This window comes from Theobroma cacao, chromosome 8 (assembly GCF_000208745.1).
Source record: "Theobroma cacao cultivar B97-61/B2 chromosome 8, Criollo_cocoa_genome_V2, whole genome shotgun sequence".
Classification (NCBI taxonomy): Eukaryota; Viridiplantae; Streptophyta; class Magnoliopsida; order Malvales; family Malvaceae; genus Theobroma; species Theobroma cacao.
Genome location: NC_030857.1, coordinates 18,227,245 through 18,242,817, shown reverse-complemented (window position 1 = coordinate 18,242,817; position 15,573 = coordinate 18,227,245). Strand labels below are relative to the sequence as shown.

Sequence of the window (15,573 nt, the reverse complement as noted above, 5' to 3'; positions counted from 1 at the left end):
TTATTTATACAGTGTTCTTAAAATATCGTTTTATGTGAAAATTGAATATTTTATTTAATATTTTTATTTTATTATAACAGTCATAATTCCGTTTTAAACGAATGTTTTAGACATCAAAATTTAATTTAAATCATGAAATATGTGTTTTCCACTTAAATACTATATTTTTAGATGATTTTGAGATTTTTGAGATAAATGACCAAAATACCCCTGTGAGACGAACATTATTATTTTATTTGTTTAAGTTGGAAACATTTTAAAATCTTTTAAAATGTGGTATTTGGAAACAATTACCCACAAGGGAAATGAGAAGCTGATATTAAAGCCTTGCGGGGTTTCGGTTGACATTCTGGGTGATGAATGTCGATCGAGACGTCGCGGCAGTTGTCACGGGCTCGATAGGAGTTCTGGGTCGTGACACAAAATGCAGGTGCCTTTCTTTTCTTTTATCCTTCTTGGCTACCATGAGCAATCTAGCATACCAACTTTTTGGAAAGATATTAAAGTCTATCAATTTCACCAATTAATGCTCTTCCTCACTAAGTTGTATATAAAATCCTTAAGAAATTCCATGCAAGTATAGTGGTAGGGTTCTTGCCAAAGTTCTTCTATTACAAAAAAAAAAATGGTATTACCTAAGAAAAGCTATCTTTTCCCAATACTTTGGTTTCTATTTTGTCACGACCAACATTTCTCCCTAGCTACAGACGAATATGACTTTATGGTAAGTGCTTAATATCAGTCCTTTGGTACTCTTGGCATGGGATCCTCACATTGTATATCTTATGCTCGGTGATGCCACCTTCCTTACATTAATACCCATCTTTGCAAGTTAAAGAAGCTTCATACACAAAACTCTACAGTACAAAGAAGATTTTAAAGGTAAATGGATAATTTCCAGGACCAACTTTACAAGTTTGGTATGGAGAAACAGTTACTGTCAACGTTTATAACGAAGGGAAATACAACATCACCAGTCACTGGTATGTCAAGTTAAAGAAATAATTCCATTTTTATTGTGTTGAAAAATGCCTCAAGTTTCTGGTTTGTTACTCACTTTTTTAAAGCAAATCATCTTGTTTCTGTAATTCCTTTGCAGGCATGGAGTTCAACAGCCTAGGTATCCATGGTCAGATGGTCTCGAATATATCACGTAATGCCCAATGCAACCTGGAAGAATGTTCAGGCAAAAAATTATATTTTCCACGAAGGAAAGGACCCTATGATTAGACTTGTCAATATGGGCTGGCCCGGCCTAGCCCGACCCTAGCCCTTGTGGGCTGAAAAAATATGGGTTAGGCCGGGCCAGCCTATATTTTATATAGGCTGACAAATCCCTAGCCCAGCCCAGCCCTTGCTAGCCCAAGGGCCAGGCTGGGCCAGCCCATATTATTCAAAAAAAATTAACTTTTTATTAATAAAATTATGTAATAATTTAATACATAAATTGAATAATAAAAATATGTTAGAAACAAATAATTTACATCAAACATAAATAAGCAAATACACTACATCAAATATAAATAAAATTTTAATGTTTAACACAATTAAATAAACTACAATTCCATTAACATAACTACATAAGTACATAATCAAATATTTATAAACTTCAAGACTAATTTATGTTCTTTTCAATCTTCATCCTCAATTAAAACATTTGAGTCTTGTTTGGATAGCAATGATGTCTCCAACTCTGAATCATCATCATCTAATATTCATTATCATGGAAAAAAAAGATATAGTGAGTTTTGATTTTAACTAAAATTATTAATTTAATAAATAAAGATTAAAGACATTGAAATATATAAAATAAACAATACCATTGGTAGCTAAAGAAAAGCCATGTAACCAATTTTTTGTGCAAACAAGCATTTGAACATTTTCATGGTGGAGGGAACTTCTAAACTTGGTGAGAACATGACCACTAATGCTAAAAGCAGACTCTAATGCTACCGTAGTAATCGAAATGCTCAATACATCTCGTGCCATAATAGAAAGATCAGGAAAGCGCTTAGCATTATCCTTCTAATAATTAAGCACATCCAAATCTTCAAACACCTCATAATCAAGCTTTGCCTCATCTAAATAAACATCCAACTCAGACTTTCCAGCAATAGAAATTGTTTCATTTTGAAACATCTTGAACTCTTACAATTTTTAAATATATAAACAAAAAAATAATTATCATAACATAAATAAAGTAACATAAATTCTTATGTAATAAAATGAAGGAAAAACACAAAACTTACACTAAAGATCTTCGATCCCTTCCATTTAGTTTCCCCTCTAGCTTGCTTAGGCAAATTACTCGTTGAACGAGAAGATCTACTTGATGCACAAGCGTTGCTTACATATTGTTCAAAGAGCTCGTACAACTTTGTCTTCACATTTTCTAACTTTTCATCACAAGTAGAAGCATCAATCTTAGAATAGCAAAATCTTAAGAAATCAAGCTTCATCCTCGGGTCAAGAATAGCTCCAAATGCAAGCACTACACTATAATCTTTCCAATACTTATCAAATTTCATTTTCATCTTTTGACACATATCCTTGATAACCTCATCTTCATTATACAAATTCTCATTTAAAATTGATTCAATTTTCCAAACTTGCATGAAATACAAATTGGAAGTTGGATAAGATGAACCAGATATCAAATTTGTGGTCTGATAAAAGGACTCCAAGAATTCACAAATTATCATTGCTCTCCCCCATTCCTCATCAGATGGATTATATTTATAAGTTCTATCAACAAATTGGAGACTAGCAAAAGCCTTTTGATATTTTGCACTTTCAAGCATCAAATATGTTGAATTCCATCTAGTTGACACATCCAAACGTAACCCAACACCTGCATCAATACCAACATGTTGAACACATTCTTGAAATTTTTTCATCCTCTATCCGATGCCTTTACATATTTCACACTCTCCCTAATTTTAAACAATGCTTCATTGACTGCTTTCATGCCCTCTTGAACAATCAAATTCAATATATGAGCACAACAATGTACATGAAAAAATTCACCATCACAAATCAAGCTACTTTGCAAATGAAGATGGCCTTTCAAGATACCTTGCATGTTATCATTAGCAGAAGCATTATCTAAAGTAAGAGAGAAAACTTTTCTATCTATTCCCCATTCTTTCAAACAATCAAATACAGTAGCAGCTAATTCAACTCCAGTATGTGGAGGCATACGACAAAAGTTGAGCAACTTGCTACATAACTTCCAATTTTCATTGACAAAGTGAGCAGTCATACAAATATAGCCCTCAAAAGTAGATGTTGTCCATACATCAAAAGTCAAACAAATTCTATTAGGTATCTTGGCCATAGCTTGTTTAAGTTTCTCTTTCTCTCTCAAATGAATTCTCTGGACATCAGATACAATAGTGTTTCTAGAAGGCATTACCAATTGGGATTTATATACTGAGCCCAAGCTCTAATCTTATCATATTCAACAAGAGTATAAGGCAAGTCACGCTTAATTATGGCTTCAGCAAGCATGTCATGTAAAATCCTAGGATCAAACTTTCTAGCCTTTACTTTCCCTTCATAATCCATTAGCATTTGATGTGGATTAAAATAGGAAATGAATTTACAAGTGTCAATGTGACGACGCAAATGTGAAGTGCCATAATTAGAGCCACCAGGTTTAGGGCTAACCTTATACTCCGTTTTACAACCGTTACAAGTTGCCCTTTCTACTCCATCTTGCTTTTTGCCTATTTTAGTAAAATAATTCCAAACATTTGAAGTTTTTTTTTGGCCTTTTTATTCAACTGTTCAGATTCAGATATATGAGATTGAGAAGGAATTTCATCCTCATTCAAAATGTTCACATCATCATCAACATATATACGATTTTCAACTGATTGATCCATCACCGTTACCTTCACATAACATAAATATGAATAAAAATTATTAAAAATTTACATAAACTATCATATTCATCTTGTAGATTTAATTTTATTCATTCTTTAGTAAAATTATAAAGCTAATATAATTTGTAGGAATTACAAGCAGAGATAAGCATTTAAAACTAAAATCTCATTGTGTTTTTTTATAGTATGCAAAAAGAAATTTACCAGAATAGAGGGCTAGTTTCCCCAAGGTTCCACTTCACCCTCCAAAATCGGAGAAAACCGTATAAATCCTATAACTTGTTCTGTGACAATAAAATTTACAGATTAAAACATTAGTTACAAACACTTCAAGCAATAAATATAGAGAATTCATTTATGAGTATTATACATTGCAAGGTTCCATTGCAATATGTTGGGCATTCCATTTGATTTTTCAAACAGGGAAAGTTACACGTCCCAAAACATCTCTCCTAGACTAGACATGATTTTGTCGTCCGATGTTAAAGTCGATATTGAATTCTGACCAAACAAATGTGGATGCTAAAATGTGTTAAAAGACTAAAAGAGGTAACAACAAATCATGTCTAGTCTAAAAGAGGTTGTTATTCTAAAATAATAGCCTAGCTGAAACGAGCTTCAAGCTAGTCTCTGAGCGGTGAGGATGGAGCCATGAAGGTGGCTAAATTAAAGACGGCTCAACTTAAGGTTTAAGCATTGGCTTAACAACAAGCAAGCAAAGTTGGGAGAAACTTGCCAGCTGCAAACCAAGTCAAAACCAAACAGGTGGTGGATTTTGGGGTGTGAAAAGGATTAAGAGAAGCATCTTTGTCTTTGGATTGGAAAAATGAAATCTAAGTGTGAACAAGATACATGCTGTTGGAATCTTTGACTTGTAATTCCTTTTCCTTCAATCTTCTTCCTCACGTGGGTGGGTGCTACGCTTGCTCGAGACAATTACCTGTTTCGTTTCTTCTATGCTTAATATTCCATTTACACGTACCTTCTGTTTTCACATTCAATCTCAAGATTCCTATTTATTTTACTAGCTTTAAATTTACAACTAACTACTAGCTAATTATGAACAAAACTAGAAAAGGAGAATTGAATATTCTATTCACATTAACTAGCTTGAAATGTTACCAACTTGTGTTGACCAACTTCTACAAATGAAATGAAACTTATAACATATGAAGAAAACGTAAATCAAGGAACGAGAAACATATGTAATTAACCCAAAAATCTTCCATTTTTCTCATATTAATGTCTCATACATAATTAAACAAATTTCTCAGCCTCTTTTAGCATAGCCTGTTATTCTAAAATCAAACAAATGTTTGATTTAGACCGAATCTAATAGTAGTACAAATGTGGGAAACGTGGATGCTAGATCGATCTAACACAAACTGCTATCACAATTCACAACTACTATATAAATAAACAATGGCAGAAGAACAGGTATTATTTCAAGCACAGATCTAGATCCACTCAAATCGATCCGACAAGGGAGAAGGCGAGAAACCTGAAGTGACTCACTTGGGTTACTGGGCTTGGGTGATGCGCTGCCGATGCCGATGGCGGATGGGTGATGGTCGAATGCCGGATGGGAGCAATGAAACCGACAAGTGACACAGCGAAAGGCGAAAAGGAGAGATGGCGGATGTCGGATGGAATGAGGATGCCAAATGGGAGGATGGGACGCCGGATAGGATGGGAGGAAGGACGTCGATCGGATGCCGTATGGAATGGGAGGAAGGACGTCGGTCGAATGCCGGATGTAAAGGGTCGGGACTCAGGTGGGTCTTAGGCTTAGGCAGCAGCAACAGGCGGTTAGGCTTAGGAGAACCCAAATGACCAGATCAAATCCCACCCTTTACCCATAGCCTGTGGCTTTGTGCCCCGTAGGGTTTTTTTTTTTTGTGGCCCGTCGAGCTGGCTTGCCTCAACCCGGGTCAGCCCCCTAAGCAACCGAGCTAGCCCACCTAAGCCTGGTTTAAATATGGGCCAAAATTTTTTCAACCCAACCCACCCCATATTTAATGAAAACTAAGTCGGCCCAATGGGCCAGGCCCATATTGACAGGTCTACCTATGATGGCATGCCCACAGTGACTAGTCAAAGGCTACTATTTATGGGGCTATTATCATCTATCCGAAGGTTGGAACTAGGTACCCTTTTCCACAGCTAGATGCAGAAGTTCCCATAAAATTAGGTACAAAATTCTTTATGTTGGCTGGAAGACAGGGTACAAAAATAGACGAAAATTAATTTCTTCATAGAAGAAAAAGATCGATGTAGAAGAAATAGCTAATTATACTGCTACTTGTTGTCATATAGTTGAATGGTGGAAAAAAGATACAACACTGGTTCTCCTGGAATTGTATGAGACAGGAAGGAATCTTGATATCTTTGATGCCTTTATCATAAATGGTTAGCCCGGTGACCTTTATCCATGCTCAAAACAAGGTATTGTTTCTCTAGTAATTTCTTCTTTTTAGCATCAAAGTACCTACTAATGAGATGACTTGTGTTAAAAATTGAACTCATGAACATATCAACCCAAACCAACAACTTATATCTTCCAATTTATACCCATTTAGGCCAATACTAATATTATTCCTGCAATGGCCTTGTTTTCCATATTGGAAATTAATGGTGGTGGGAGATATATAATTATACATCAATCGAGATTTGATCAATTGAAGGTGGTAAATTAAGGACTGGCTACTCTTGCTAGGTGCATATATTGAAATTTGTTACTTAATAAATTACATATGCAGGTACATTCAAGCTAACTATGGAACGCTGCAAAACTTATCTACTGCATTTGATAAATGCTGCTATGGACATCATTTTCTTTTTCGCCATCAAGAAACATAATCTCACTGTTCTAAGAGTTGATGGTAGCTATACAAAGCCATTTAGCAAACAATACATTACAATTTCTCCTGGACAGACCCTAGATGCCTTGTTGTATGCCAATCAAAAACTGGACCGATATTACATGGCTGCTAGGGCTCATTCTAGTAATATTTATATTCCTTTTGATAACACCACCACCACAGTAATAGTTCAATATAGAGGACAATACAATCCAACTCTCTTTCATTTTTTGCCTTCTCTTCCTTTCTACAATGATACAAACGTAGCTTTTTTTTTTTTGGGTTTCAAGAGCTTAGCAAATAGAAACCACCCAATCGATGTCCCATTAGACATCAAAACTCAAATAATTATCACAGTTTTTGTCAACACTCTCCCATGCCCAGTCAATAACTCTTGTGCAAGTCTTAATGAAACAAGCTTTGCTGTTAGCATGAACAACATAAGCTTTATTGATCCATCAATTGTTCTACTCCAAGCTTACTATTAGCTTGCCAATGAGGTCTATGGAGACCATTTTCCAAGTATGCCACCATTTATTTTCAATTTCACAGCAAAATATCTTCCATTGAACCTAGATATACCAAAGCGAGCAACGGAGGTGATGTTTCTAGACTACAACTCCATAAAGGAAATTGTTCTTCAAGGGACAAACTTGATTTCTAGGATTGATCATCCCTTTCATCTACATGGTTACAACTTTTATATTGTTGGATCTGGATCGGGGAATTTCAATATATCCAAGGATCCTTTAAAATATAACCCCAAAGATCCCCCACTTCAATGGCTGGACCACCTTCAAATTCAAGGCAGATAACCTGGGTACGTGGCTTAGTCATCTACATTGTCATCATGATAATGATAATTAATAATTGTAATATTATTAGTGTTACTAATTTGTTTAGGTGCAATGTAGGAGTTTGGTTAATGCATTGCCATATAGAGTGGCACATGCGTGGGGGATGAAGACTGTTTTCATTGTAAAAGATGGAGACCGCCTAGGAGAGAGGTTACTACCCCCACCAATAGACCTGCCACCTTGCTAAAAATAAAGCTGTGTTGAAATTTCTCCTTGATCATATTTTCTATTATCTTGCTTTTTTGGCTAGGTCCTAATTTTGCAATCAAAAATGTCATTTGAACTATGGTCATGTAAGAACATCTGCTAGTATATTTAATTAATAGTACTAGCAGTATATTAGTCTACTATTTATGCCACCAATAAGAAAAGCTTGGTCTCAAATAATCTGTGCACAAAAGAATATCTTTTTAGGCTCTTTTAGAGGGGGAAATGTAGCACCCAACCCCAATTATATTATTAAATAAGTTGTTTTAGAATTCGACCAAGCCTAGTAACAAACTCACTTGGCGAGGTTATGCTTGGACCATACAAGCCAGATTGTTTCCAGCAAGGTCATATCCGGTTTTGCAGTACGGCTAACCAATTCTTGTTTTTGCCATATGCATGTGAAAGCTAATTCTTGCTTTTAGTGCTCTTCTAATGCCAGATTGTGTCCTTTGCAAGAAGGAAGAAAAGAGAAAGAAAACACAATGAGAAAAGGTGATGATTTTATTCACTTAAAAACGTAACACTTTTGCTTATTTGCATTGAAACGGAATAAATATATTTTCTAAACAGAAAATGAAATCAAGAAATTTTGATTTCTTTTCTTTTATTTGCTTATTCATTTTCAATAACTTTGCTTTTTTTTATTTAATCTTTTTCATGTTAAAAATTTCACATGAAAAGGTACATAGGAATGAAGTACCATTAGGATTTTTTTTTTTTTTTTTTGCTAAGGAGGGGCGAAAGCTTGTAAACAAAGGAAATTAGACAAAGATGAGCTTGGGGAAGATAATCCCCACAGCATTAGCCATTAACAGGTTAATGACCTTCTATGGTATTTGATCAAAAGTTCTCAACCCCTTTTAATTCTTAACTTAAAGTTCCATTTAGTCATTGAAAAATAAAATGTATTAAAAGAATGGAGTTAGAAAAACTTTACTTAGTTTTATAACATCTCAAAACAATGGAATTAGGGAAAATCCTATGTAATTTTATAACAAAACATAAAGAGACTATTTATAGAGATAGTACATTCTAAATCTACTTATAACGTAAGTAAATTAAACAAAAAAGTATTTTAATCTTACACTTCTTTGGAGTACAAGTAAAGTAAATGACATAAATATCCTAAAAACTAGGCTACTTATTGTGTAAGCAAAGCAATCAACAGGGAAAACTTAAATATGAAAAGTATTCTAAATGCCTTAAAATACTTTACTTGGCTGCTACTCTTTTTAGCAGCCATCTAACCCCCTTCATGCGGGTTGTCTTATTCACGTCTGTTTGTGCGGTCTGTGTGCGTGCAACTCTCTTGCGTCTATGGCCCATATCCTAAAGTTAATTCTCCTTTACTCTCCCTCAAGTTGGGTCATGAAGATTGAAAATGCCTAATGTGCCTAACAAAGTTTGAAACTGCTCTCAACCAAGTGCCTTCTCTAGGCTCATTTTGAAGTATCAAAGAATTCGTATGACAGCATCAAAGTGTGGTTGCCTAAGACGTTTATATTTTCTAGACATGTGTAGGCTGTTGCTGCTTTTTGTCTATGTGGGACTTGTGTGGATGGCTCTCTTGTTGGTGGCCTAGATTTGTGCTGGACTTCTTAACACAGCATGCTTGCCGCTCGATGATGTGCACCCCAAGGGTGGTGGGCCTTAGGTGTGTGCAACACTCTCACACAAGACCTTCTGGTGCGAAGCCTTCAAGTGTGTGGTTTTCTCGGTTAAAGTCCCTTTGTGTACTGCTCAAAGGTGGGCTATCCTGTTGTGCGTGGCACTCTCATACAGCTCTTGTGTGCACCTCTTCTAAGCATATCGTAGGTGTGTACCCTAAGTATACGCAACTATATTGCGTACAGCTCCTTTTGCCATAGGGTTGTGATGTGCATAACTCACTATTGTGCATCCTGGGTTCACAAGCTGTTTTAGCGTGCAGGCTTTTGGTGTACATGGCTTATATGCACTCCTTCTGCATGTGCAGCACTCAAGTGTGTAATCTTCTTGCACTCTTACTACATATGCTATAGGGCTCATTTGAGTATGCCTTGCTGGTGCAGCTTGGCTTTACAAGTATACGAGGTGTTTAGAAACCCCCAATCGATGGTGGCCCGATGCTAATTATCGATGGGTCACCAAGTGATGTCACCCTAGGGTTGATTTGTGCCCCTATGGTTTTATGGCTTCGTTTAAGACAACTTCTTATTGGTTGTCTCGGGAACACTTCTAACCTTGGATGATTAGATTGACGCAAGTAAAACAGGATTTCAATACCAATTGCATGTTTTGCGCATTCGCAATAGGAAACAAACCCTTTATAGTTGCTCACTCAACTCAATTTCTTCTTGAAGCATAAACTCATTTATATCATAAATGTGTATGAATAATCAACTCGCTAGAATATATTGCATTCATAGCAAAACATATCAGATTATACGAAACACAATATGAAAGTGGTCCTTCCTAAAAAAATATCAAAATCTTCATTCGATGGTTAACTGACAATATAACAAATCATGTGCGACGCCAAAGCTATCAATGGAGAACAAATCACATGTTATGTTGAAGCTACAAATGGGGAAGAAATATGTTTGGTGTCAAAGCAACCGATGGAGAATAAATCATATATGGCACTGAAATAGCTAACGGAGAATAAATCATGTACAACACTAAAGTTGCTAATGAATAACATCACGTACAGCGCCAAAGCAGTCGAAAGAGAACAAATCACTGAGAAAAGACATCACTTTACCACAACCAAATCAACATCATGGCTGAAAAGAAAAAAAACTAGGTTAAGAATCTCCTCTAATATCATTAAAAATAAAATTTCTTAAAAAAATAAAGATAGAAAAACTTTGCTCAATTTTACAATGTCCCAAAATAATGGAATCAAGGAAAACCCTATTCAATTTTATAATGAAATATAAATGGACTATTTATAGAGATAGTCCATCCTAAACCTATTTGTAATGCAAGTAAAGTAAGTAAGGAAGTATTTTAATCCTAAACTTCTTTGTACTGCAAGTAAAGTAAATGACATAAAAATAAATGTCCTAAAATCTAGGCTTACTTGTTGCGTAAGCAAAGCAATAAACAAGTAAGAAAAACTTAAATATGGAAAGCATTCTAAATGCCTTAGAATACTTTACTTAACTATTACTCTTCTTAGTAGCTATCAGACAACAGGACGTGTGCGTATGGCTTTCTTGCTTGTGTGACCCATATTCTAAGTTAATTCTCCTTTATCCATCCAATCAATGACAAACTTCTTCTGCTTAAAGATGTGCTACTATTTCTAAGTACCACATGGATGTTGGCATGTCATGTTAACATGTAAATTTAATTAATCTTAACAAATCGCGTTAACAAATAAAATCGCATTTGGATGTGAGTCGAGAAATGAAACGGGCAATATAATTTAACCTCCCAAAAAATTCCTTAACTTCTTTTTATGTGCGCAGAGATCAAAAACTTTGAATTGCATGCATCTTGTCCAAATCTAACTCAATCCCTTTCTCACTAACAGTGAATCCAAGTAGTTTCCTTGATGTAGTGCCAAATGCACTTGGCAAGGTTCAACTCGAGTTGATACTTCCTCAACCTCTCAAATAGCTTCTAGACATTGAGCAATCATATTATCAACATGCATCTCTATTTCTTTATGCATCATATCATGGAAAAGAGTTACCATGGCTTTGGGAGGTCGCGTTAGCCTTTTTCAATCTAAATGGCAACTTTGTAACAAAAAATTCCCCACATGGTTATAACCGTGGTCTTCTCCATACCTTCACGTGACATTTTAATTTGATTATAGCCAAAAAAAATCCCATCCATGAATGAAAACAAACAATGCTTGACAATGTTGCTTCAAATATGTCCATATGAGGCAATGGGCACTTCTAAATATCTCGCATCAAACTATGTCTTCACCTCTTCCTTAATTTTTAATAACATATCTGGTCTCGTACATCTCAACTTTTGTTTGATTGGTTTGCATTGCAATCTCAGTTGTAGCTTATGAATAACAACATCAATATTGAGACCAGGTATATCTAGATATGACCATGCAAGTGCATCCACGTATTTAATGTAGTAATCCTCTCACCAAGAAAGAGTGATGTGTTAACCTTAACTTTCTTCCATGTTTCAACATTTCCCAAATTAACCAGATTTGGGGACTCTTGAATGTTAGCTATCTATTTCTCTTTTTGTTTGACTAATCTTAACAAATCAAGAGGTAAGTGATAGATATCTATATTCTCTTTGTCATCTAATTCACCAATATTAAGTGACTTTCAAAATAAAATTGTAGATTGTTCTCATGATTATCTTCATATTTATCATTTAGAGACCTGAAGATGGATGAAATTAGATAGGTATAGGCAGATATTTAGCCTGAGAGAAAAGCAATTTAAGAATAAATCAAGAGATCAAGAAGTGCAATGAAAACGTATTATGCTTGTCATTATTTCTAGAATGATTAAGATAACAAAAAGTCCATCTTAAACGAAAGACTACTCAATGGAATTTATCCTTAATGTAATTGAAAATAAATTCCGACATGGAAGGATCTGGTCGTCTTTGGTTAATGAATTTATCCTTAATGCCAACATCAAAAATCATAAAAATCAAATACCTATTTAACTAAATCATGCTCAATCTCTACTCAATCGAGTAGAACAAAACAATTTCACCGCAACCTTTTGATTTTAACATCTCTCTAAAATTCCACGAAGGAAAAAAGTCTTCCTTTTTATTGTGCCCCTTTCTATTAAATCATCCGCTAAGTGGTTTGCTTGGCTATAAATTTTCCTGGACTCAACTTGCCCGATCACTCGCTGTTAGGGTCTATTATAATATCTATTATGATTCCTAACCATGCGTTAGGGTCTTTGTATCTCTTTCGTCTTTTAATAAAATCAATTTTAGCACCTTTTCAATAAAAAAAGAAAGAAAAAGAAGTAGAAAATTCCCCATCAATAGAAAAGAATGCTTCATACACGTATTGGCCATCTAGAACAGGCCTCCTTAAAAGCTTTGACAAACTGAAAACTAATAGATGATGCCTCAGAAGTTCCAACTTGAACAGAATGTTGGGAATTCTTCTTAGTTCTATTGTCAATATATATAAGCTGGACAAACTCTTCAACTTTCCAATGCATACCTAAACCCAAAGACCTTCAATGAAACAGATTACCAAATTTGACTTGGTACACATACCACACATATTAAGTCTTATGAATACCTTGTGCTGAAAGAGGAAAACAGAACGTAACTTTCGATGTCCCCACTTCAAAAGTACATACATTTTGGCTTGGCTTCCTCCATGTTTTCTTCTCATGCGTCTATTGATTGTTACTTTTCCATATAGAACATTACTTTAATATGGTACAAGGTTTTGTACAAAAATTGAAAAAAAAAATATACTACCTTGTATGTGTCACTCATTGGATTCAAGTCACAATTTTTAGTTTTTAAATACAAACATCAAATCTCAATGAATTTGTACCCTAAAGTTAACGAAATGAAAAATTACAAGAGAGAGAGAGAGAGAGTTGAACTAGTAACTGAGTATAAAAATAGATTAAAAAGGGACATGAATATCACTAGTTTAAAGTTTGGATACATATATATAATATTAAACTGCAACGATCAATACAAGTTTACGAGATAACACGCGAACGAGACATAGAATTAATTAGTTAATTAAGCAAAAGCCAACATAAAATACATGATGTATCTAATTGATTGACCATCCCTTAATTAGTTTTATTTATTCTTTACCCGTGTCTCATGACTCTCAGCAAGTTGCAAGTCAATCTCTTGGAATAGCCACGGCGCAAAGAGGATTCTTCATCTCACAGGACAGCTTAAGCACCTCGGTCAAGTCAACTGGGTTAGCCACATCTTGAACCCATTTGAAATGTTGCACCAACCTAGCCACCCAAAGGCCCACGGTCACCAGCCCTAGGTTCCTGCCAGGGCAGGCCCTTCGGCCAGCCCCAAATGGTGCAAGCCTTAAATCACCACCCCTCACATCTACCTGATCAGCTCCGCCTTCAAGAAACCTCTCTGGCTTGAAAACATGTGGATCCTCCCAGACATTTGGGTCATGGGTTATGGCCCACATGTTGACCATGGCTGTCGTGTCGTCAGGGACCACCATGCCATTGCTGAGGTGGACATCTGACGTGGACATCCTGGCCCATGAAAGGAGGGGCCCAGGTGGGTGCAACCTTAGGGTTTCTTTGACTACTGCTTGAAGGTACGGTGATTTAGCCACATCAGCATCTGTCACGGTTATGTCTCCTACAGCAAGAACAAGCTCTTGGTGAAGCTTGAATTGAATATCAGGGTTCAGTACCAACTCCGCCATGATCCACTCAGTTAAAAGTGCGGTTGTATCAGTACCACGAAAGATCATTTCCTGGATGCAACCAACAAAACAAAAGCTAACTCGCTAAGTTAACTCATTATATTTTGCAAAGAAACCTTAAAATATATAAGAATATACTGACCCACAAGACTGCTACCATGTCCTCGTCCTTGAGTTTCTCGTCGCCATCTAAGGATAGCAACACATCAACGAAATCAGAACTGTCAGCGGCATTTCTTGACTGATTGAAACGGTGTTCTTCAATGATTTGGTAGACAAGTTTTTTCACTCGGGGAACAAGAATTGAACAGCGTTCATTGATTCGAAAAGGGTCATAAAAGTTACTCAGCCAAGGCAGATAATCCGACCAGTTAAAAGAACCCAATATGCCAAACCCTTCTCTTACAATCTCTTGCAACTCTTTAGCTTCATCATTATTTTCTATCAAGTCGTATCTTTTACCGAAAACTGTCCCCATTATATTGTTAAGAGCAGCAGCTTGAAGATGTTTACGTAAAGAAACGTTTCCATTGAAGGATTGTTCTTTAGCAATGGCACACAACATGGCATCACAGCCAATCTGGCGACCGCTTTCATGGGCCGCAATGCGCTTTGGAGCAAAGAGATGAGTCGATGAAATCCTTCGTAGAAGCCGCCAGTAAGTTCCATTGGGAGCAAAGCCAATGGCTCGGCTAAACATTAGCTTCTTTGCTGATGATTTAACTGGACGGTTGGCAAAGTGAGGAGAAGTCAAGATTTCACGAGCAATTTGGGGATCGGATGTGATCACGGCAGGAGTTGATCCAAGGCTAATAGCCATGAGCTTGGTAGTGGCGGCTTGGCTTGAAGCCATGCAGGAAAGAGTTCGATGAGCCAAGCCGTGGCTTAGGCTGAATAAACTGCCAAACAGGGGGAGGCCTCTAGGTCCGGGGATTGGGACCTGACCTAGTTGGTTCCTGCCATTTTTCCAGGCTAACCCTCCAGGGGATGAAGCCCAAGTGAATATCCCAGCTAAAAGAACTGCCACGAAAATGCTAAATAAAACGAAACCATCAAGCAAGTTCTGTGTTTCTACAACTGCTGGGAGTGTAGAGAGCCACCAGGTTTTGTCAATAGAAATTGGAGCCAGACCCATAGTTCACAAAAGAAAGAGGCAGATAACTAGCTAGCAGAGGTGGGGAGATCACCAAGGAAGGCACTTGGGGCTTGGCTGGTGAGAGAGGACAGTTCCTTAAATAGGCGTGTTGGTATGTGAAAAGTAAGACATTTCAGCGTGGAGAAGCGAAATATCTAATAGAATATTCATCCCCAATAGAATATGATCTAATTAATTAGCAATTGCTTAGCTACTAATAAATACTAGAGAAATATTAATGAAACCGGTGAGC

The 15,573-nt window shown here is 36.3% G+C and overlaps 1 protein-coding gene and 1 pseudogene across 1 annotated transcript; one reads left to right on the top strand and one right to left on the bottom strand.

Annotated features, from left to right (window-relative positions):
- On the top strand, positions 761 to 7,792 carry LOC108663045 (annotated as a pseudogene).
- On the bottom strand, positions 13,432 to 15,320 carry LOC18593096 (cytochrome P450 78A7). Its single transcript, XM_007020145.2, has 2 exons — positions 14,328 to 15,320; positions 13,432 to 14,236 (listed from the first exon to the last, which is right to left on the bottom strand). The coding sequence occupies exons 1-2, from the start codon at positions 15,318 to 15,320 to the stop codon at positions 13,625 to 13,627; spliced, it is 1,605 nt and encodes a 534-aa protein (XP_007020207.2). The 3' UTR covers positions 13,432 to 13,624.